Genomic DNA, 24,802 nt, shown 5'->3' on the forward strand with positions numbered 1-24,802 from the left:
ATTAACCCCTGCATATTTTACAGATAGTTAACCTATTTTGCCACTTGACTTTAATACTTTTTACAGTAAAATTATATATTATATAACTTAAAATTGGTTATAATTATAATTACTAGTATCAAAATAATTGAGAACTTATATATTCTTATTTGGTTGAATGCCTAATCTTCAACCTGAAAATTCTTAATTTCTATTATACTTCAAAATCGTATTTTTATATATCAGTAAATTTAGAAAATATTTATTGAGCATTTGCTATGTGCCTGATACTGTTCTCAGGACTTGGAATACAGTTTTGAATACAACAAAGACTCCTGTCCTCAGGGATCTTACATTCTGGACAGGTAATAAACAATAAGATAAATAAATAAATGAATTATAAGATATGTTACAAAGGGCTATGGAGAAAAGAAAAAGTAGAACAGAGTGTAGAGGAGGTAGAAGGGGGAAGGCAGGAAGTGAAGGAGTTGCAGCTTTCAATCTTAAATACGGTAATGTCTTAGTCTGCTTGGGCTGCCATAACAAATACTATAGACTGAGTGGCTTAAACAACAGAAGTTTATTTTCTCACAGTTCTGCAGGCAAGGAATCCAAGATAAGGTTCCAGCCACTTCAGTATGTGGTAAGGGCTTTCTTCCCAGCTTGCAGAATGCCTCCTTCTCGCTATGTCCTCATATAGCCTTTCCTCAGCATGTGCACGTGGAGGGAGGGAGAGAACTAGCTTTCTGGTGTCTCTTCTTAAAAGGACACTAATTCTATCAGATTAGAGCCCAACCCTTGTGACCTCATATAGCATTAATTACTTCCTTACTCAAACACTGTCACACTGTATTTGTGTTAGGGCTTCAACATATGAATTTTGGAGGGACACATACATTCAGTCCGTAAGAGGTGGTCAGTGTAGGCTTCACTGACTAGGTGATATTTGAGCAAATTCCTCAAGGTGATGAAATGGCTACCCAGGCAGATCTATAAGAGAAATACCTTTCTATGCACAGGAAGAAGCTGGCCAAAAGCCCTATATCAAGAGTGACCTGGTGTGTCCCAAGAACAATAGGGAGGCCAGTCTGGCTCCAGAGTAGTAAGCAAGGTGGAGATTGGAAGGGAAGTCAAACAGATAACAGGGAACCAGAGGCCATTAACCTATGGCCATAGGCGATTGGAAGGACTTTGGATTTTGTCTGAGAGAGATAAGAAGGATTTTAAGTAGACAGGTAATGTTTTAAAATCATTACTCTTGCTACTATGTTGAGAATAGATGGAAAGAGGACAGGGTGGATACAAGACACCTTGTTGGGTGTCCATAAAACAATTCATGCAAAACAGGATGGTGGCCTGGATCAGGATGCTTGCAGCAGAGGTAGTGAGAAGTGAATAGAGAGTACACGAAAGTTTTGAATAGTATAATGAACCCCCAAATACCTATTAATTAAATTTAATAACTTTTAATGGTTTGCCACATCTGTTTTAATTACGCATTTTTCATTTTGTTTCTGAAGTATTTTAAAGTAAATCACAGAAAGCATTATATATTCCACTCCAAAACAGTTTAGCATATTTCTCTAATAAGTATGTTGTTATATTGTTGCAGTTCAACAAAATTAATGATAAATCCTTGATATTATGTAAAACTATATAGTTTCAAATCATCCTGATTTTTTCCTTTGTAGTTTGTTTAAAACAGGATCAAATGAGAGGTTCACACATTATTTTTGATGATTTTGTCTCTTAATCTATTTTAATCTAGAAGAGACTTCTTTCCCCCCATATACCATCGACTCATTTAGGCAACCAGATGAGTTGTCCTGCAAGAGGTTCCATATTTTGAATTTGTCTGATTGCTTTTTACTGGTGTCATTAACTCCTTTTCCTACTTTCTTATAAATGAGAGATAAGATCTAAAGGTTTGAATATTCACAATGAACATTTTTGGCAGGGCTGCTTTACAGGTGTTGCTGCGTAGATCAAAAAAACCTCACATCGGGAGGTGTATAATATCTGGTTGTCACATTTTCAGTGATGTTAAATTGATCAGTAAGTTTAGTGGTAATGACAGCAGGACCTTTCACTGGAAAGTTGTTTTTTCCCTTGTTATAACCACCAAATAATCTGTGAGATGATAGTCTGACATTCCCTAAATATTATCCAAATGCCTTTCAACCTTCCTCTTAGTCATTTAAAGATACACTTATGATTGTTACCTGAGTCAGTTATTTCATTAGGAATGCAAAATTAATTTCTAATTTTATTATTTCTTCCACATTTATTAAACAGAATTCTCCTCTAATAAGGAGCTTTATCTCCTTAACTGGGGCTATTTTTTAATTCATAAAAAACAGTTCATATGAGGAAGCCACGAGAAAAAATGCTTAATTTTCTCTCTTTAATTACAGATTTTTACAGTGAAGAAAAAAGTTGTTTAGCTAAAACCAGAGGTTACAAATTAGTACTTTTTTGGTTTTACTTTTCATTGAATAATATTAGAACTCATGGATTTTTATATTGAATCTGTTTCCATCAATTTCAGTTTTTATTCAGTATAAAGTTTAAATTGTTCCATCTTTGGCCACCTCTTCAAGATGAGCTTCTGTTCTTTCCATACCATTAGCCTTTGATCATTTCTTAGCTTTCTTGCCCCATTAGATATCCCAAATTCCTTTTGCTCCCTAATCAAACTTTGGAATTACTATCTCTCCTAGTTTCCCTAGTTTCTTTTAGTGAAAAACATAGAGCCAACAGGATTTCCTCAGATATTTTCGATGTGTTCTATGAAAGAGAAAGTCAAGTATGACTCCAAGATTTTTAAGATGTAGAAAGATGCAGTTGAAAGAAGGGAAGAACAGGAGTTCAGCTTTGGAAATTTTGATTTTTAAAATTTAATTACACTTCTAAATAAAGATATATAGATGTAAATTGAAACCACGAGGCTGCACAGGTTCACCAAAGGTGTTGAGTTTAGATAGAAAAAAAGAAGAGCGCCAAGGACTGAGCTCCCAAGTTAGAAGATCTAGGAGAAGAGGAGAAACACATTTGCACATTTCATTAGCATTATTGAGAAATATGCCAAACATTATTTTTCTGTATTTTGAGACCCAATGTAGTATTACATATAATAATAATTAATGATTTTATACGTCTTCCTCTTCAGGTGAAGGGCTTTCAGAAAGATCTGTAGAGATTATACTTTCAGTCACTTTGTGTATCCTTTCAATTATTCTTCTTGGAACAGCTGTTTTTGCATTTGCAAGGTAAGACTTATTTATACTTATTCCTAAGATGCTTTATGGACATCATTCAGTCGTGGCCCAGTCAGGAGACAGAAGCCACAATGGTTACTTTAATGGGAAACACTTAGTAATATGTTGACTGGTAAAAATAGTTAACAACTAAAGGGGGTAAGAGAAAACACTAAGGGGTCCAGAAGTAGCAAGTGCAACAAAGCTACTCTCTTTAGGCTAGGGAAGAGTGGACAATAAAGGAACAAAGAACTAGAAGAAATCTCACTCCCAAGTTTGACATGGAATGGCTACCACAGGCACACGCAGCCCTATCGCCGATCTTTGTGCAAAGAAATAATGGCAAAGGAGGGGCTGGAGCTGATCTGTAGAAGCTACCCACCATTATTGGAGAGTTGGCAGGCTGGAATTGGACAGTGGAAGCAGCCCACTCTTGCCTGCTTGTGTGGGTGGGCTGGAGCGACCAGTGGCAAAGGAGAAATGTTACAGAGTCTAACTTCAGTATCACAAAGCAGGGCAAAGAAGTGTGGATGTAGAGCTGAGACACAAAGTGGTAACACAAAAGCAGAAGCTGCCAGGCTTTCTACATCTTTTTGAAAATTGTATGACTCTGATAGGTTTAATTGAAAATATTTTAATCAGGCCTAAATTTCAGATTTTATACAGAAGAGATCACTTTTCCAGTAAGGACGCTTTAATAAAAATGTCCAGCTTCTTTATACAATGGGCCCCTTTCTCACGTTTACTTTATCAAAATGTCTATGCTGTGTTTTCCAAGTGTCTTTTCAAATTCTCGGTATCAGTCTCTTAATTCCCGTTGTCTACAGGACCTCAGGGGAAATCTTAGTTGTGATCCTAAAATCTAGTTTCATAAGGTAGATTGCCGAGTTAAAGGGACCTTAAATTTGTAAAAATAACCATTATACTAATCTCCTAAGTAGCTCAATAGGCACTATTTTATCCGAAGAATGGTGTCCCGTGTTCCGTTTGCCAAGCATCCTCTGTTTCACCTTGAATCTTTTAAATTATCGTTTTGATGGATAATTTGAAGGGCTCTTGCAAGATATTTTTCTTATACCAGAGAGTGTTCTCAGATTCAGCCAGAAGATGGTGGAGAGAAGGTCGTTATTTTAGGCACTTTTCAAGTTATGTTGTGTAATATATGGTCCTTGTCCCTGAGGGACGTGTCTCCACCATATTGATATCGTTTTCCTGCTCTAAAATCGTTTCTTTATAGGATGAACTCCTTTTGTGGGCAGCAAACGGGCCCCTCTTATTCCCTACCACTTTCCTACGTACGGCTCTTCAGCCAACAGAGTCTGTCCTCACCTGAACATTCCGTCAGGTTTCATACAACTCTGCTTGTGTTCAGTCAGCTGGAAATGTGCTTCCTCCTCCGTCCATTCTGGAACACTCAAGTCAAATCCTACTTTTTATTTCCTCTAAATACTAATAGTTGTAATCACTTATATAACATTTTATAACTAATCAATTACTGTCTTAGGGGTTGTAATTTGACATTTTTTCTCTCTTTTTAATGCTTCTTCTACATTTAGATCCTACTTCTCAACTAAATTATGTCCTTGAGGATAAGGACCATATTTTACTTCCTATATCATCCTCAACACATAAATCATAATAAATTTAAATTAAATGTTTGAAGTGCAAAAGATACATAGAATAAATATTACTTTATAAAATACCGTACTAGGTCATATAAAAATAAACATGTAAAGGGCTCAAAATGAAGAGACTTTGGATTTGATTCGCAGATGCATGTGACTTTTATTCTTGAACCTGAGTTTTCTGGTTATATATTATATTCTTAGATTACATAATCTGTATAGTTATACTTAGATATTACATATTTGACAATATAAAAGCCAATGAGACAATTCCAAACACACTTTTATGTATTTTCACATTATGTAAAAACAATGGAGCATTGTCTTTTGGCACTGGTGCTGATAGCAGTGAGCTATGTCCACATTGGCATATTTCCTTTTTATGACAAATATATGAGACAGCTTGAGGGAGGAGAAACAAGCTCACAGCCTCGGTCTCATTTGCTCTGTATTTTAAATGTGCTGATGGCTCAGGCCTTGATGAACTAATTCTCATTAAAAGCAGCATGTTAAAAAATTATAGAATACATTCTGTGGAATTAAAAACAGGGAAAAGAGTTGAGTAGCTGCAAATTTGCAACATACTTAGGGAAGTGATCCCAACGAAGAAATTATTTGACTAATGTCTTAAGAAAACTAAATATAATTTCATATGCTTTCTATGATATTCCCTTCTTGGACTTTATTAGAATTCGACAGAAGCAGAAAGAAGGTGGGACATATTCTCCTCGGGATGCAGAAATTATTGACACTAAATTCAACCTAGAGCAGCTCATCACAGTGGCAGACCTGGAACTGAAGGACGAGAGATTAACGCGGTGAGCACTCCTCTGGGCGAACAGTGGTCCAGAGGGCCCGGAGCCATGACCCTATTCTGACCTATGCTTGTTGGAAGTGTTTGTGGGGCTCCTATTTACACAGGTCGCAGAGATCTTCTTTCAAAGGGTGACCTCCATCTTCTACACACTTCTCACTGGTGTTCGGAGAATCAATCTTCCTAATATTTTCGAGTTCAATAGGAACCTTGGACTATAATGTTCATCCAAGCTTTTTTTCCTGAGACAAATATTTGTACACGTTAAATCTTTAAAATTATATTTAATAATTCACTTCAGATGACAGTTTTTTTTTTTTACATTGGATTTCCTGGAGGTGTTCATAATTTTTATCACAAATTTAAATTAAATTTGTAACTACTTGTTATTGTTTATATCATTTTTATAAAAGCCTGTCTTATGCCTCCTATTTTAGTATAAAATGACATTAGAAGTCTAAATTGTGTATTAAACACTTCATTTTTTAAATTGCTTAGTATTTAAGAATTAACTACAAAGTTAAAATTACCTTTGAAAGGAAAAGTAAGAACATGTATAGTAAATATGTCATCAGTATGTATTGGAAATAGTGGAATGCTTAATTGTAAAGATAAATTATTCAAAATGTTGGCACATTTGAAAAACTTCTATTAAGATAATTCAACAAATTCTTTTATATTTTTTTTGCTTGTTCAGTGATTGATAGTTTTTTTTTTTTTTTTCTTTTTCCAAATTCTTAATAAAAACTATCATCTGGGCTTCCCTGGTGGCACAGTGGTTGAGAGTCCGCCTGCCGATGCAGGGGACACGGGTTCGTGCCCGGGTCCGGGAAGATCCCACATGCCGCGGAGCCTGCGCGTCTGGAGCCTGTGCTCCGCGACAGGAAAGGCCACAACAGTGAGAGGCCCGCGTACCGAAGAAAAAAAAAAAAACTATCATCAGATTGTCTTAACAAGTTTCAATTCTTACGAGATCCAATATTTTGTGATGCTTACAGGCACATGACAATTGTAACAAAGTACCTGCAGAGCTGTGTTGAATTTTAGAAATTGTTACCAACTCTGAAAATATGGCATCAAAGGTCTTAAACTTAAAAAGGAATTAATCATTTATAGTTGTCATTTACCAAAGTTGGTCTTTACCTAATAGATGGACTTTGCAAAAATATTTCCAGTCTGTCTAAAAATATCTACATGCTATATGTAGATATACATATAAATATGTGCTACAGAGGGAAGTGTCATCTGATAAGCAGGGTCCTTCCAAATGCGACAAAATGAAAGTTATTCAGTGTTATCAGCAAGTTACAAAGAAATTTGGTTTGTTGGATATGAAAACTTCTTTATATTTACCTACATTTGTTTATGTTCCAATACAGGTTGTTCCTATCTAAAATGGATAGTGCTCCAAAGACTATGTGTAAGATGGTTATTTATTAAGCAGGACATAGTTTTCCACATGAAAGATCAACTGATTCTCAGGGTAACCTGTCAAAGTTAAATCATATCATAGCAACAATAGAGCATTACTAGTATTAGGCTCTGTGTCTCAGTTCTACAAGGGTCATACTGCATAGTAAAAGGAAGTTTCTTGTCCTTTACCCGTGTGGGCCCAACTCCCTTTCCACACTCCTTTCTGAGTTCAGGCCTGGCATCTCCATGTCTTTCTTCTACACGTGAAAGTATACAAGGGATAGAACCTCACATCTCTGAGTGTAGTTTTTTGAACAATTTTGTTGAATCTGTTCATACGAAAACGTGAATTTCTAAGTGCCCAAACAATTTTACAGCATTTTTTAAAATATTATTTATTAATCCCCCCAAAGTCTCTAGTAAATAGATCTTTAGGAGTTATAATACAGTGAAAAAAAGCTAGTCAGTATTGGAGAAAGTATTCTTTTTTGAGGAGGTTACCATTCTATAGAGGCTATGTGAGGTCAGATCCCCTCTTGCCTCCTACTCCACTGCTGAACACAGCCATTATCAAAAAGGGATAAGATATATAATTTTTAAACAATGACTGTCATGACAGCTAATGGAAAAGGTGGGCAAAGACTGTATAGATTATTATCGGGTACTTATAATTCAGGGACAGCCTTATTTAACCTTGACTCATTTATTTTCCTGTTCCATGTTTATTTATATATATGTCACTTTATTTGTACATGGATGTACAATTGCCTTTAAAGTACATTTCAAACAATTTTTATCTGTTTTTGCACATAGAAAACTGGTATGTATTACCACTAGTCAGCACACTTAGAAATTTTAGTTTTCATGCTTCTTGCTTTCTCATTTACTTGTTATGATTCTAGTAATCGTGACTGTAAAAGCTTTCTCATTGGTAATTCCAATGGCACATACTACTATGATTTGCTTGATTTATCACAGAAATTTATTAAAATAACAATCAAGTGGTTTGATAGTAATTCTTTTCATTATAGAGATCTATCTCCAGCTTTATTATTTACTGAAGGTTTTTCATGTTAATAAAGTCACTAATACATTAGACAGTAAGACTAGAAAAAACAGTAATTAACAGATTCATAATTAGCCATGTGCACATATGCATGTGGTCATTCTTCACTGAAGCTCTAAAGCTCTTCACCTGTATTTCAGGTGCTGGAAAATCTAAATCTATTCAAAGCCATACATGCCTGATGAGGGTAGAGCCACAAACACTAATGGTAGATTCTGAGACAGAAGAACCAAAGAGCTGGAGTTAGCTTCCAAATTGTTGAGTAACTTATGCCTTATGTCTTTGTTATTTACAAGAAGGAACTTAGATAATTTCCTTTAAATCTACCCAATTAACATATGCTCTTTATACCTGAGGCATAGGCATATTCTTTTCCTTCCAACCTGCCTACTTGCTTCATGCTAATTGGACTTGCAGTTTTCCTCAGTGTTATAGGTCTTCACATGTCCATAACAAAAATGATAAAATATCTAATCAGTAGTTAAAATATTAACTTTAGGGAGTTACCTAGTTGACCAGAAATGGTCATTACAATACTTGGTACTAAATCCTCTTCAGGATTTAGGGTTTTGTGGTTAAGAAATTATTTATTTTATATCTACCTATATATTTATATACATTTTAAGATTCTTCCTATAATTTTTATATGTATAAACTCTCATCATTTGATTATATTATACCTTATTTCACAAAGGACCTGAAGAAGAATTCTCTCATTCTTTTTCTTCTTGAAAGAGAACAAAATTCAAAGATTTAATACTCTATAAACCCATGAGAACATTCAGGGATATGCCAAGAAAATGTTTTAAGTTCTTACTTGGAATGATAATGACATATTTCATTATGCACATTTTCTATGTAAGTTTAGTGAACACAAGCTGTATTTCTTGGGAAGAATTCTTGACATTTGTGCTAGTCTATTCCACATTTACCAGATTAGAAAATAACCCTTGGGTTTTGCTATTTGATAAACAAATGAACAAAACAACGTTTTGTAATGGCTCCTTCAAAACACAGCCATTAACACAATGAAGTGAGAAACATTTCTAGGAGGAAATATTAGCAAGATGAGCATACACACACTGGTAATGCAGACCTATCTCTTTAAAATTGCTGAGCCTGGATCACTGAAGAAATCAAAGAGGAAATCGGAAAATACCTAGAGACAGATGAAAACAAAAACACGATGATCCAAAACCTATAAAACGCAACAAAAGCAGTTCTAAGAGGGAGTTTATAGCGATACAAGCTTACCTTGCAAAACAAGAAAAATCTCAAATAAACCACGTAGCCTTATACCTAAAGCAAACAGAGGAAAGAAGAACAAACAAAACCCAAAATTAGTAGAAGGAAAGAAATCATAAAGATCAGAGCAGAAACAGAGACAAAGGAAACAACAGAAAAGATCAATGAAACTAAAAGCTGGTTCTTTGAAAAGATAAACAAAATTGATTAAATCTTCACCAGACTCATCAGGAAATAAAGGAAGAGGGACCAAATTAATAAAATTAGAAACGAAAAAGGAAAAGTTATGACACCACAAAAATATGAAGGACCATAGGCAACTACTACAAGCAACTATATGCCAATAAAATGGACAACCTAGAAGAAATGGACAAACTCTTAGAAAGGTACAACCTTCCAAGACTGAACCAGGAAGAAACAGAAAATACAAACAGACCAATTACAAGAACTGAAATTGAATCTATGATTTAAAAACTCCCAACAAACAAAAGTCCAGGATCAGATGGCTTCACAGACGAATTCTACAACACATTTAGAGAAGCATTAACACCTGTCCTTCTGAAACTCTTCCAGAAAACTGCAGAGGAAGGAATACTTCTGAACTCATTCTATGAGACCACCATCACCCTGATGCCAAAACCAAACAAAGATACCACACAAAAAATTATAGACCAATATCACTGACAAACACAGATGCAAAAATCCTCAACAAAATACTAGCAAACTGAATCCAACAATACGTTAGAAGGATCATATACTATGATCAAGTGGGATCTATCCCAGGTATGCAAGGATTTTTCAATATCTGCTTATCAGTGTGATACACATTAACAAACTGAAGAAAAAAAATTATATGACCTTCTCAGTAGATGCAGAAAAAGATTTTGACAAAATTCAACACCCATTTATGATAAAAACTCTCCAGAAAGTGAGCATAGTGGGATCATACCTCAACATAATAAAGGTCATATATGACAAACGCACAGCTAACATCATACTCAACAGTGAAAAGCTGAGAGCATTCCCTCTAAGATCAGGAAGAAGACAAGGATGCCCACTCTCACTACTATTATTCAACATAATTTTGGAAGTCCTAGCCACAGGAATCAGAGAAGAAAAAGATATAAATGGAATCCAAATTGGAAAAGAAGAAGTGAAACTGTCACTGTTTGCAGATGACATGATACTATACATAGAAAATCCTAAAGATGCCACCAGAAAACTACTAGAGATCATCAATGAATTCAGCAAGGTTGCAGGATACAAAATTAATACACAAAAATCTGTTGCATTTCTATGCACTAACAATGGAAGATCAGAAATAGAAATTAAGGAAACAATCCCATTTGCCATTGCATCAAAAAGAATAAAATACCTAGGAATAAACCTACCTAAGGAGACAAAAGACCTGTACTGTGAGAACTATAAGACACTGATGAAAGAAACTGAAGATGACACAAATAGAAAGATATACTATATTCTTGGATTGGAAGAATCAATATTGTCAAAATGACTATACTACCCAAGGCAATCTACAGATCCAATGCAATCCCTATCAAATCATGAATGGCATTTTTCACAAACTAGAGCAAACAAGTTTACAATTTGTATGGAAACACAAAAGGCCCCGAATAGCCAAAGCGATCTTGAGAAAGAAAAATGGATCTGGAGGAATCAGACTCCCTGACTTCATACTATACTACAAAGGTACAGTCATCAAAACAGTATGGTACTGGCACAAAAACAGAAATATAGATCAGTGGAACAGGATAGAAAATCCAAAGGTAAGCCCACTCACCTATGGTCAACTAATCTATGACAAAGGAGGCAAGAATATACAGTGAAGAAAAGACAGTCTCTTCAATAACTGGTGCCGGGAAAACTGGACAGCTACGTGTAGCAGAATGAAATTAGAACACTCTCTAACAGCATACACACACACACAAAAAGAAACCTCAGAATGGAGTGAAAGCCTAAATCTAAGGCCAGATACTGTAAAACTCTTAGAGCAGAGTTGCAAAACATAGGCAAAACACTCTCTGACACAAATCACAGCAATATCTTTTTTGATCCACCTTCTAGAGTAATGGAAATAGAAAGAAAAATAAACAAATGGGACCTAATTAAACTTAAAAGCTTTTGCACAGCAAAGGAAACCATAAACAAAACAAAAAGACAACCCACAGAATGGGAGAAAATATTTGCAAACCAAGTGACCCACAAGGGATTAATCTCCAAAATATACAAACAGCTCATGCAGCTCAATATCAAAGAACCAAACAATCAAAAAATGGGTGGATGGTCTAAATAGACATTTCTCCAAAGAAGACATACAGATGGCCAAGAGGCACATGAAAAGATGTTCAGCATCACTAATTATTAGAGAAATGCAAATCAAAACTACCATGAGGTATCACCTCACACCGGTCAGAATGGCCATCATCAAAAAATCTATAAGCAATAAATGCTGGAGAGGGTGTGGAGAAAAGGGAACCCTCCTACACTGTTGGTGGGGATGTAAATTGGTGCAGCCACTATAGTGGAGAACAGTATGGAGGGTTCCTTAAAAAAATAAAGCTAGAGTAACCATATGGTCCAGCAATCCCACTCCTGGGCATATATCCAGAGAAAACTCTAATTTGAAAAGATAACATGCACCCCAGTGTTCACAGCAGCACTATTTACAATAGTTGAGACATGGAAGCAACCTAAATTTCCATCAATAGATGAATGGATAAAGAAGATTTGGTATATGTATGTATAATGGAATATTACTCAGCCATAAAAAAATAACCACGTAATGCCATCTGCTGCAACATGGATAGAGCTAGAGATTTTCACACTAAGTGAAGTAAGTCAAAGACAAATAATCATATGATATCACTTACATGTGGAATCTAAAAAAAAGATTCAAATGAACTTATTTACAAAACAGAAGTAGAGTCACAGATATAGAAACAAACTTAGGGTTACCGAAGGGGAAAGGAAGGGGTGAGGGATAAATGAGGAGTTTGGTATTAACATATACACACTACTATATATAAAATAGATAACCAACAAGGACCTACAGTATAGCACAGGGAAATATACTCAATATTTTGTAATAATCTCTAAGGGAAAGGAATCAAAAAATATATATACATATACACACACATATAAAATGGAATCACTGTGCTGTACACCTGAAACTAACACAACATTGTAATTCAACCATACTTCAATTAAAAAAGATCCAATGAAGTTGAAAAAATCCAGTATTTTAATTGTATAGATTATCTATACTTCTACAAAATAAATCCTATATTAAATCTAGGATTAAACTCTTACAAAAGTTTAAAAGAATAAAGATATAATTTAAAAGGCAAAAACATTGCTGAGCCTAACCGGCCCTGTGGTTTGTTTTTAACTAATTTAACTGTAACACAGATTGCCTTCCCAAGAGAGTTATAACACTTAAAATTAAATAACCCAACAAAATATTCAGAAGATAAAGATACTATTGGCTAAACATTTTTTAATTTTTCACTCTCTCCTTTCTATACTTAATTAAGTTAGAAGTTTTATTTCTTTCAGTGACTAAATCAGAAAAAAAATAAAATAATATTGATCAATGTCACTAATATTCTTACTTGATACTTGATATCTTACAGATACTCCTTTTCTTCCAGTCCTCAATTTTTTCCCCCCAATTTTGGACATCATTCCATACTAGTTATCTTGCCTATTTTAATTGAGTGAATGTAATGGTGCATTATGTTAAGACTCAAGGCCCAATCCAGTAATCATGAATGGAATTAAGATTCTCAGCAAAATGAAGCAAACAATTGAATGGCTATTTTAAGAGTATCCTTCTTTCTTCAGTAACTTTAGAAGTTTGCAAGTCAAATTTTTATTAAATATATATGCCTTCAGGAAGCTTACCATTCAAAAGCATCCTATGAATGTGTTCTGTAAACTGTAAATCAGAATACATTTGGTATTATTGTTATTTATAATATCTGTAAAATTAAGAATGACCTCAATCTACTTTCACATACAGGGTTTGCTAACATAGTAATTGCTACTGTTTATGAGCAATTACTATTTGTTAAATTTTGTATGTAATGATCTCACCCAACTCGTTTAGTCATTTGTGGTAGGTACTCTTATCCCCACTTTACAGATGAAAAATAAAAGATGCCTAGAGAATTTAGGTAACTGTCCAAGGTCATGCACCTAGTAAATAGGACAGCCAAGATGATCCCAGGTCAGTTTGATTCTGAAGTATCAACATACACCTATAACTGTGTGTGTGTGTGTGTGTGTGTGTGTAACTCTGAAGCATACTGGATTAAATCAATATAAACCCACTTAAAAAGACAAGGGCCCATGACATCCTTCTTCAAGTAGCATTTTCTATACAGAGAATGATTCTAAGGGAAGAACTGCTTCTTTTGAATTACTTATTCTCTAGTGATACGGGGCAAAGGAATGATGGCATTTTAGTGTATGTTCAATCTTGCAGAAACTGGAAAATAGTAGTACAATTCTTGTGACTTCAGTAAGAATACATAAAATTTGACTGATATATGAAATTCTTTGTAAAATTGTTAGCATGTTAATTGCCATCAGTTCTTTGACAGAGTCTGGTCATTAATTTTACTTGTCTTAACTGTTTTGCAAGCAATGGCAAAAATATGTGAAACCAAATAAGAAATGTCTGGACAAAATGTGAATTTGGGACAAGAAATGTCCTACAGTAGAATGAAATTTAAGATATTTACTGCTTATGTTCTTATAGCAGCAAATCAAAAACACTGCTGTGTGTTTTTATACTAAATAATGAATCTTTACTTCCAGATACTCTTCATTTTTCTTTAGACGAAAGGAGATTTTTGTCATCCAGTAAGTTACTGTGGTGATGCAGAGCTCTGCTGTGATTATTTTAATCTTTTCAGGTGGTGTGCTCTATATCTTAAAATACAAGATATGAAGTGCTGTTGGTTAATGTGCTATTTTTTCCAAAGCCGAAAAAACTGTAAAACAAAATACTCTAAACTTTCTACTTACTAAGTGTCCTCTATGATATTGCATGCTATTGATATGGTAAAGTTAACCTTATCAAAATGCACATTGACTTGCAATGTGCATGTCCTAAGAATTTGCTGTGTTATCATGTTGTGTTAACTTTGATAGTAAAGTGAGTTTTTACCTAGATTTCTTCACATGCTTCTTGTCCTATTACGATGACACAAGAGTTGAGTTCTCTGTCTGATGGGTGGAGTCTGGGTTCACACTTCACACAAGCTCATTTCAACTACTGCAGGTGCTAATCTGTAAGGACTAAGACAATGACATTCCCTGTTCTCTGACTCTGGGGCATATACCGAGCAGCGCATTTCATAGAAATTTGACTTCTTTCCTGACCAATGGATAGCCAACTGTGCATGCTTTCAGGCATCGCCCTAATGCCCTGAAATGCCTTTTGTATCCTAGGATAAAAATTGCTGTATACATTCTGAAGGTAGCATAGCAAAATGTCAGCATTAGCAGGAACCCAACAATTGAGTGCCCCAGAGATACTCAATTTCTTCATGTAAAGGATATGAATGGAGGCAGAGAGTGAAAATGCATTTGATTTCAAAATCCCAGATCTACTACAGCAGAGTTAGTGGATGGGATGGGGCCAGGACTCCTGACATTCCCACTGACCGTGAACAGTACTCAGCGAGATTAAAACAGAGGAAGCCAGGCCCTTTTCTACTCTAATCACATTTAGCATTTTGGAATCATAGCTAACCTCAGAGAAAAATGCTTCCATTTTTATCGAACCCTCGCTGTATCTCTTCTATCACCACATTTTCTTCCCCTGGAATCAGTGAACCGTGTCCTGCTCAGTCAGAGCTTCTACTTTGACAGAACCAAATCGTTCAGGTTAATCAGAACCTTTAAACACCTCCACATAAATCACGTTTGTTAAAATCGATGTAGTCTTCTTTCAAATCTAGTTTTTGGAGGTTACCTTCTAACCCCTGATAGAGGAATTTCTGTGCTTACCTGCCTGTCAAGCTAACAACAGCTCAGGCTGTCAAGACTTCTTTTTAAATGGTGTTATGTCATCTGTCTCCTCTTCATTAGGTCCCCTCACTAAGAACCTTTGCCCATCTCTCCACACAGCTGTTGGCAGTGTCTTCCTCTTCTCTACTGCTTCTGCCCTATTGCTCCGGAGATAGCTAGGCTTATGACCACAGTTTTAATTTAGAATACATGGTTTACAAAATAAGAATCTGTCAAGAATTTGGTTTCACATGTGCTAATGTGGAGAGGTTTAGTAATAAGGAAAATTCAACTCTTGCCACCCCGGGAATCTTACCTCACCTCTTGGACGTCAGCAAGAATGTTGCTTTTCTATATGTATTTAAAAGACCATGTCACCTTGTTTGAATAAAAGAACTATCAATTGGGCACCTACAAGTGCCAGGCACTGGAAATACTGTGATGAAAAAGGAAGGGGGCACTGCCTCTAACGAGCTGCCCTTCAAAGAGCTAAGCTCCCTTAAAACCTATTTGTCCTTACAGATGAAGAGACATGCTGAGGAACTACTTAGATAGCATTTACTAATTGATTATTTTTCTAGATAATAAGAAAAATATTGTATTACTCACGTATTCAGGTGGCATGTTTACCTTATAAAGTTAAGTTTTAGAGTCAGCTATATAGTACTAGCCACTGGTTGGGATAATATTTTTCATTTGTATTGAGGACCAGAGAAAAGTCATTGGTGATTTGATAAAAGAAAGGAGGAGAGTCTGAAAGGATACGATTTGAAAGGCTATAACAAACAAAAACAACAGAAAAAACCAAAAATTAAGATCCCTTTGAAAGCATTACAGTAAATGCTCTGGATGAGTAACAGAATATCATTGTAGAAATAAATGTAAATGTTAGAATAATGAATTGAAATATATAAACTAAAAACCTCACACTCAATATTTTACAAAACTTGGAAAGATCAATTAACATGTTTTACCAGAAAGATAGATTCTTCAAAGATTTTTAATTGAATATGAAATACATGTTAGTGTGACAAATACATATTTTTACATTAAGGCAATAAAATTCGAGGTTCTTTTCTTTTTAACCTAACTTAACCAGTTAAGTAGAAAAAACTGTTTCTCAGTTTGTCTTATGCCACTGGTAATGCTGATTTAAGCTGCTCATCTGTAGGCTACCATCTATGGCTCTCTGTTTGCACTATATTTTAATTCCCTATAGATTTCAACTAATTGACCTTGAGGTAAAGCTGAGTCTCTGTGACAATATGGTCTTCAATCACCACTGCCAACATAAATAAATGGTTCCTCTCTGGATCTATCAAGAGTAATCTGAGTGGAATTTAAGTTTTTGATAGACTTTGAAAAAAAAAATGAGCCCAGACATGAAATAATACCCTTTTCAACAAAAAGGCACAGGATTTAAGCTAAGATTCATGTAATAAAAAGTGTTTAGCCCTTTATATTGGAAAGTGGTCAGTTATCTTACTGAAATCTGAACAATTCCCAAATTGATTTATACACTAATGAACTGAATATGATTTGACAGCATCCTTCACTGTTGTATTGTAAGTGAATAAAATAAGAGGACTATACCAGTCTAACATGCTCTCCATGTAACAATTTTTTAAGTTTTTAAAAATATTAATAGAAAGTTTTTTTGAGTCTCTTTGAGTGTCTCCATAGATCACTTTATTTGAAAATAGCACTCCTGAAATAACATTGTTGATTTTCATACGCATTAATTCCTATGAGGTTTTTTTATGCTTATCTAACCAAATAATTTTCCTTAAAGGAATTTAATTTCTTCATCAGTAACAAGTCAGTGCATTTTCTTCATATTATATGCCACCTTCTTTTCTAATTCCCTGCATAAATTGTCCACATTACTATTTTTTGCTGTTTACAAACAAAACTTTAAAACTTCAAAGAAAAATAAGATTTAGAATGCAGCCACTAGTTAAGAGAAAAATATACAATATGAGGCTAAGAGTCAAGACAACGACATGGAGACTACAGACAGAAACAAGAAAAAACTAACTTTTATTTGAAACAGGTAATTTATGCCAAAATGTCTTCTCACTTTAAGCTATCAGATAGGTATTTTGATTTCAGTTCACACATAATTGTGAGATAAGCACAGACTGGAAAATTACATAGAAACAGACTGTTAGAAGCCTTGGTTCTCACATTATGTAAACACAAGTGTGAAGAACAGCTTATGTAAAGTGATTGGGTTTAGATAAAGAGAGTGATACTGAAAAATAAATACATAAAGCCAAACAGATCTTATTTTTTAAAACCTGTTTTTTTAATTATTTGTCTAGACAAGAGTGATTCTATTGTTCATGTGATTTCCTAAGTATCTAGCCCCTGTTAACTTCTAATGTGAGAGGATCTGATATGGCTTTGTTTAGACCTGTATACTGTTTATTGATACATCTATCGATCATACTTATTTAAACCTTTGAGTAGGATCTCCTGAGAATTCTCAATCGCTTAATATTTTTGTGGAAAATTCATTTAATTCAGATATTCTCTCATAATAATCAGAGCAGTTGTATTTAGCTTACTATGTATCTTAGTCTGAATTCATCCACAATTTTCTATTTAACAATGATTTATTCACTGTCTACTACAAATAAGTTTATGAGGGACTTTAGTAAGCCAAGTGTTAATCCTGCCCCTGGCTTCAAGCACACATGAATCTCAGTACATGTGTCCTTAATACATGTACTTTTATATAGCCGTAACAGAAGGTGGAAGGTGATTTGCCCATAGAAATTTAGCTTCATAGAAGGAAGAAATTATTTTCTCTGTAACAGAACAGGGTAAGGTCCATGGGGGAGTTAACATTTGAATCAGCCATTAAGCAATCAGGAAAATCTAGTTGTGGGGAAACACCTGGAACGGTAGAAGAAACTGATAGTAAGAAAATATCTGCAGTACAAACAGGGTAATGTGAAGGGTAGTTATAAGGAATAATGTAAAAAATGCAGGCATGATTAGAAAGGCTTTCACATGATAATATGAAAACAATTATTAGGGATTTATTTAGAATTTGAATTGAGAACTAGAAAACCAAACGTGGCTTTGAAATATTTGTGATCACTGTTTATTCTGGGACTCTGATTAGGAAGAAGACCATAGGAAATCTTGCTGCTTAATTTAGTGCAATCTCGTCTTCCCAGTTTTGAGTAAAATTTATTCTTTTGGAAACAAACAAAAAAAAATCATTATATCAGTATCAGTTGTAGAACAGATCAGTAGGAGGAGCTTGAGTTTTACAATAAAACTAGAAATAGCAATTTTAATACTAAGGATAGTAACTAACATTTACGTACTGCTTCCAAAGCCAGGGGTGGGCGTTTCCTAGCATTTTTACATATAAGCTTGATTTACATATATTTGCCCTATTTTCTAAATTAGGAACTAAGAAAGATTAAGTAACTTGCTCAAGATAATATAGCTGGTAATTGTTGAATCAGGTATTTGAAGCCATTTTTAAAAGGGCATTGTATTTTTGAAGAAGAGAATTCACAAATATCCACCCAAATCCAATAGCTAGCCAGTTACGGTTTAAAATCAGTATCGCTAGAGAGCTTTCGAATGCAAAATAAAATAATAATAGTAAAATAAAAGCAACCTTCTGTGGAGTTCTTCACTGAAATGAAATTGACTAAAAGGTATTAATCATAATTTCTAAATGAGAGAATAGATCATTAATGAAAAGAGAACAAGGATATGAATAATAATCTGGTGCTTTAGCTATTTCTTGCTCTACAAACTAGCTCTATTTCAGGTTCTAGATACCACAGTAAAAATATTTTTGCCAGTACTACCGCAAATAATCCTGGATCCTCTGGGAAAAGAGAATCTCCCCAGTATAGGATGGCTGTCATTAAAGCAGATGTAGTGTTTGAATTTCACCAATCACAAACTCAGTAATGTTCCCTGCTATTCTAAAAGTGATCTCCACACAACTCAAGCATTTCCATTGCTGCGTAGTAGCAGGGAAAAAGATCTTGCTAATTCAAGTATCTCATTCACTTCTGTCTTAAGCTCAATTCATTAATATTTGCCCAACCTGACCTTCATTCCTTTCTTATTTCTGAGGAATATCATGGCATAGGAACACTGGGGCATCAGGCAGCCTCAGGGGCTTGGGTAGTGTGGGTCTGGCTCATGGTTGTCTTTTTTTCTTGCTGGTCTTTGCTGAGGGGTAATTATTTTCAATGGGGATTGCTTGTTGCCTCAGTCCCCACTGCATGTGTCAGAAGTCTTTCCAGGCCCTCCTATTCATACACTGTTTTCCTGTCCCCAAATTAAGGATTCTTCTGATTCAACATCCCATTCAGGCATCTCCATATCCACCTAGTTAGAGTCAGAATTTCTCTGGTGCCTCCTGAGAATCACTCTAGGGTATTATGAGAAGCCCACAAGCTCATCCACCAAGACTTTGCTCTAACCTGTGATTCTATGCTATGCTATGTTGCTCTACTAGGTTATACCCTGAGGAGCTGAGAGATACTTCCTTCTGCTTGGGGACACCTATAGCATTAACCAAGAATTCTACCACTCTTCTTGATAACACTTGCTCCAGCACCTCCATATTTTTCAGCAATTCCTGTGTTGTAATAAAATACACTCTTTTGACTCATGTTTTCTTCCTTGAACACACACCTCTGTGACCATTTTCAAAGTATTTAAGCCACATTTTTTCAATCTTTCTTCGTTTGTCCTTAACTTCAAAAACCATATCCTCTTGTAAATATCTGTCACTTAAGAAATACAGTGAAATCATCCCTAATAATATTTAAAATTAAAAACTTTGATAAAGGTACCTGTCCTTCATCTTATTTCATCATACTTTGTGCCTTTTGTGTTCTTTGCAGTGCTAATTTGTTGTGCATGACAAATGTTATTAAAGAAGTAACCCATCTCTGAATTTGTGTGTTGCATAGTCTATTTAGCTGTTAAAAATTATTTCAGTTTTTTTCAGAGTATAAATAATTTGACCAATGAACTGCCACAAAAGATATGTATATCCAAAGTAATTGAAATGATTGTCACTTTTTATGGTTATATATTCATGAAAACTCACTCATGAAACCAGACTTAGGCAATTTGATGTCATTTTTCAAAGATTCACCCTCCCTGATTTAGCACTCTTTATGAACAAAGAAAAAAATTTAATTCACATTAACTTTTTTAGACCAACAAATACTATGCAATATATTAAAAAGTGACCTGTTTTTGATGTAATGCCCCAAATGCCTAACAATATAAAAGAGTACCTTCTTAGCTTGAGAAAGAAGCCAAATTATTATCTGGCCATATTTGGGTCCAAATAATATAATTTCAAAAATGATATGGAATTTAAAATAATGATCAAATATCAGTTAAAGACATAGAATATTATATATTGCTGATTTACCCTGTTTTTCTGATTTTAATCTAAAACTCTTTCAGAAAGAGCTGTACCCTCAACTCATAATCCATTTAACACAATCTCTGTTGCAGGTTACTTAGTTATAGAAAATCCATCAAGTAAGTTTGTTAAGTATCTTTTCTTCTTTTTGAGTATCAACTCTGGATTCCCTGATTCGATGAATCTTAATGTGTGGTTCCTTTTTTGTATGTTTGTTAGAAAAACCTCCAAGCTGGATATAAATCATAAAAGCATGACTAATTGCATGGTAACTGGAGAAATGCTTTCTCTCTCTCTGGGGTGAAGCCTGCATGTCTGTATTTTAGCTTGGGAAGTAATACAGGGATATTTAAACTCCTTAGGGTTTAAAAACCATGTCGTTACGAGAATGAGGTCACTGCAATATTTTATATCTGCTAAAACCTTGTAACGTATAAAATGTTTTCTGTATGACAAAGAGGTTTTATGTGCTTTAGGATTCAATGATGACTTTATGCCCTTACATTTGCTTGAAAAACTTTCTTCATTAAAATGTTAAATCATTCATTTAAAGTCACTTAAAATTTGAAGGATTTTTATACCATGAAATACAAAGAAAGTGAACTTAAAGGAGGTAGCTAATTTTGTAAATATGACAGAGTGGCTTTAAAGGGCTGTGTGCTTTCGAAATGTCCCTTGTCCTCTGATTTGTCAACTGTAGAGAGAGTGCCGAGGCTAAAGGAAAAGAACTCAACCTAACATGACTCCATTTTATACCTTTCTTTGCTTGGAGGCCGGTAAGCAAGAAATCCTTTCTGCAACATGTTGAAGAGCTTTGCACAAACAACAACCTAAAGTTTCAAGAAGAATTTTCGGTATGTTACTAGCAGTTGTCACAACATTGCCAGACCTCCAGTCGTTTCATGTGTCACATTTCATGTCCAGTTTAAGCTTGCAAGGCCATGAAGGACTCTGGCCTTGATAATCAATACCCAATTACCAGGTTGATTGTTTGGATAGTAACGTTACACTGGGCAGCCTCTGGTGCAACCTGAACAGAATTATTCACCTACTGTGTCAGGAAAAGGTGGTCCTCATCAGAGACCTCCCCAGCAAAGGCAGCCGGGCCCTGTTTCTTCTTTGCTCTCTCTCACCCAGATGTACATGCAACTCTAGAATGCTGTATGCATCAGGATTTGTGTGTGTACGAGGTTTGGGTGGTACCGTAAATGTGGCTTTATATTTAAATAACTATTTTAGATTTAGAAACTACATAATTCCATTTCATATTTGCCTGCTTAGTTTATGTTAGTGGTATAGATGAACCTGAGAACAGAACTTGATGTTTCCAGAAATTATTTAAAAAATGTTATTTTTAGAACTTCCCCAAAATAAAAAACAGATAACGAGAAGCCTATAAAACACAGGTATTACTTAAGTGATCATGGAATAAATGCTGTAATGTATCACGTTATAGAGAATATAAGAAGTTAAGAACTTGTCACTTTAATACTATCTGAAAGTTAAGATTAATTTTATTGCTTTTAGCATCTTATATATCTATAAAGTTGAAATTACATTAAAACATAAGGAATGTGTTAGTCTACAAGCTATTTTAAAACTTGTGAGGCTCTTTCCTAACTTAGATTATTATTTTGTATTATAAAAATAAAACAGATTTCTAAATGTTACCAAAAACTTTACTTCTGTTTTTTCATGAACTTTTTAGTGTGTGAACAAAAACAATTGGCTTGAATAATTCAGGATTGTAATATTTTAGTCTCTCAGGGAATAATCACAAAAATGTGAGATTAATGGTACTTCCTACAGCTTTTGGTTATGCTTCTTAAGTAATATTGGTCTGGATTTAACAAAATCAGTGGTACCATAAAACTCTTCTTAGCATTTATGCAGCAAGAACTGTCAGTTTTTCAGGATCAAAAGGGTAGTTTCACTAGAATAGGAGTGAATATAGTTAACATTATACATGACTGAGTAGATGAAAAGTTGTATTAGCAATAATATTTTCTCATATATTATAATGAGAAAATTTCTAGTTTATCTTTTTTGGAGATCATGGTTTTAAGTACTTGGGTGTTTTTATATAAATATATAGGTTGTGTGTATATATTAGGTAAATGTATATTCACATGTAAGGAACACGGTTTTTTTAATTGTTTAGTTCTAGTGCTGTATTAATTTTTTAAACTTTTAATACACAAATGCATATTTGATGCATATTTTGATAAAACTTGTAACTCAGGTCATATTCGCTTATACCTTAAATATTAATAAGCTCCACTATGTGACAGGTATTGATATATATGAATTCAACACTTAAACAGCTAAGTGACTTTGGGTGAATCACTTAAACTCTCTGTTGTTCGATGTCCTCATTTGTAAAATGCTGTATCTATCTTGTTGAATGGTGAATACTAAACTGATTGAATGTGTGTTAATACTAAGAACAGTGGCTGGCACAACTATTTGCCATTGTAGTGATGATTTCATAAAGAAGTTCAAATGATGAATAAGAACTGCAGACATGTATTAAAAAAAAAACAAATGACACCGTAGCATGATGGAGGTATGCAGAAAGAAGCGAGGATCAACCCTGTTTGGATAGCTGTCAGAAAAGACTTAACAAAAAGGTGACCTGCCACGTGAACTTTAGGATGGAGAAGAGGTCCAATAAGTAGATAAAGGGGGAAAGGTATTCTAGAGAGAGAGAATGAATGCAAAAACATAAGGATGCAAAACAGTTCCACTCATCTGTGATCCCACAAAAAAGTGGGAACAGTAGGAGAAAGAGCTAAATAGGAAAGGTTGGTTGAGGCCCTGTGTTCTCTGGTAAGAATAAGACCACTGAGTGTAACATTACTATCCAAACAGTCAACCTAGTAAATGGGTATTAATTATCAAGGCCATAGTCATTTAAATCTATAAATGGAAACTTCTGTAACTACAGAAAAATAGGTACCACTTTTCAGGTGATTCCAATTCATCTTCTTTCCCCCCTCTATTTCTTTGTCTCTTATAAATATGCTGACATATACTCCCGAAACCTGACACAAGGAAGCTGTTCTAGGATTCCTCACTTGGTTAAACATTTTTTTCTAAGCCTTTAGTGCCAAAACGCCAGAATTCAGATGCTTTAACACTCCCTCTTCTCTAACACATACACTCACATGTAAAATACTGTCCAGAATTCTCTTTGAGGGAACATAAGGGAGAAGGGAAAATTATCCAATTAAAATAAATCATTTATAATAAAGTGGGGAAAAATGGCAAAACCCCACGGTTTTAACACTTTTTAAGGAATTTGGTAAATTGAGGCATTGCTAATATGGAAAACTATAAATTTCATAAATGTAAATCATCAGCTCAACAAAATAATGAACACATTTTCTTGCACCAGCTTTCTTAATGATGAATGGATAATATCGTGATTTTTCACCAAAATGTCGATAACAGATCTTGACCCCTCCTCTGATAATTCGTTATCACACCTTCGCATTCCGCTATTGATTTAACAATGCCCACTAAGAACAGGAATTGACCTTTGGCATTTTCTCACAAACTGACCAATGTTGTACCAATTAATAGGCATGAAATCACACTGCCCGAGGAGAAAAAAAACAAAAAATAAATCACCGACTCCCTTACACCTTTCTATGTAGACATTAAAATATTAAATAATACACAGTGTGTATTTGATGAAACCATTAGTAAAGTATGAAAGGAGTTACTAACATGGTTGCTGCACCTCAGAGCTTCCCAAAGGGCAAAGAAATTATGCCAGAGAAAGCAGTAGCTCAACTAATCAATTCTATTCAGGAATTTTCAGTGAAAGTTCATGTAAGTTCATTACTGTTAATTTGACCTCACTTCTGCAGTTATGAGAAGGGTTTTCATTTTAAAAGTAAAAGGATTTCGAATAAAGAATAGTCTTTTACTAAG

The 24,802-nt window shown here is 34.6% G+C and overlaps 2 protein-coding genes across 2 annotated transcripts in view; one reads left to right on the forward strand and one right to left on the reverse strand.

The window, feature by feature from the left end:
- The window catches only part of PTPRQ (protein tyrosine phosphatase receptor type Q), a 206,486-nt gene that overhangs the window by 158,775 nt on the left and 22,909 nt on the right, over window positions 1-24,802 (forward strand). Inside the window, exons 34-37 of the mRNA XM_059081625.2 lie at window positions 3,149-3,248; window positions 5,551-5,679; window positions 20,956-20,982; window positions 21,636-21,717. Of these exons, the coding sequence (XP_058937608.1) occupies window positions 3,149-3,248; window positions 5,551-5,679; window positions 20,956-20,982; window positions 21,636-21,717 (338 nt within the window). The remainder of the gene's footprint in view (window positions 1-3,148; window positions 3,249-5,550; window positions 5,680-20,955; window positions 20,983-21,635; window positions 21,718-24,802) is intronic.
- LIN7A (lin-7 homolog A, crumbs cell polarity complex component) overlaps window positions 1-24,802 on the reverse strand; it is a 378,966-nt gene that overhangs the window by 7,573 nt on the left and 346,591 nt on the right. The gene's annotated exons all lie outside the window — the stretch shown is intronic.

Source organism: Kogia breviceps, chromosome 12, assembly GCF_026419965.1.
Source record: "Kogia breviceps isolate mKogBre1 chromosome 12, mKogBre1 haplotype 1, whole genome shotgun sequence".
NCBI classification, from domain to species: Eukaryota; Metazoa; Chordata; class Mammalia; order Artiodactyla; family Physeteridae; genus Kogia; species Kogia breviceps.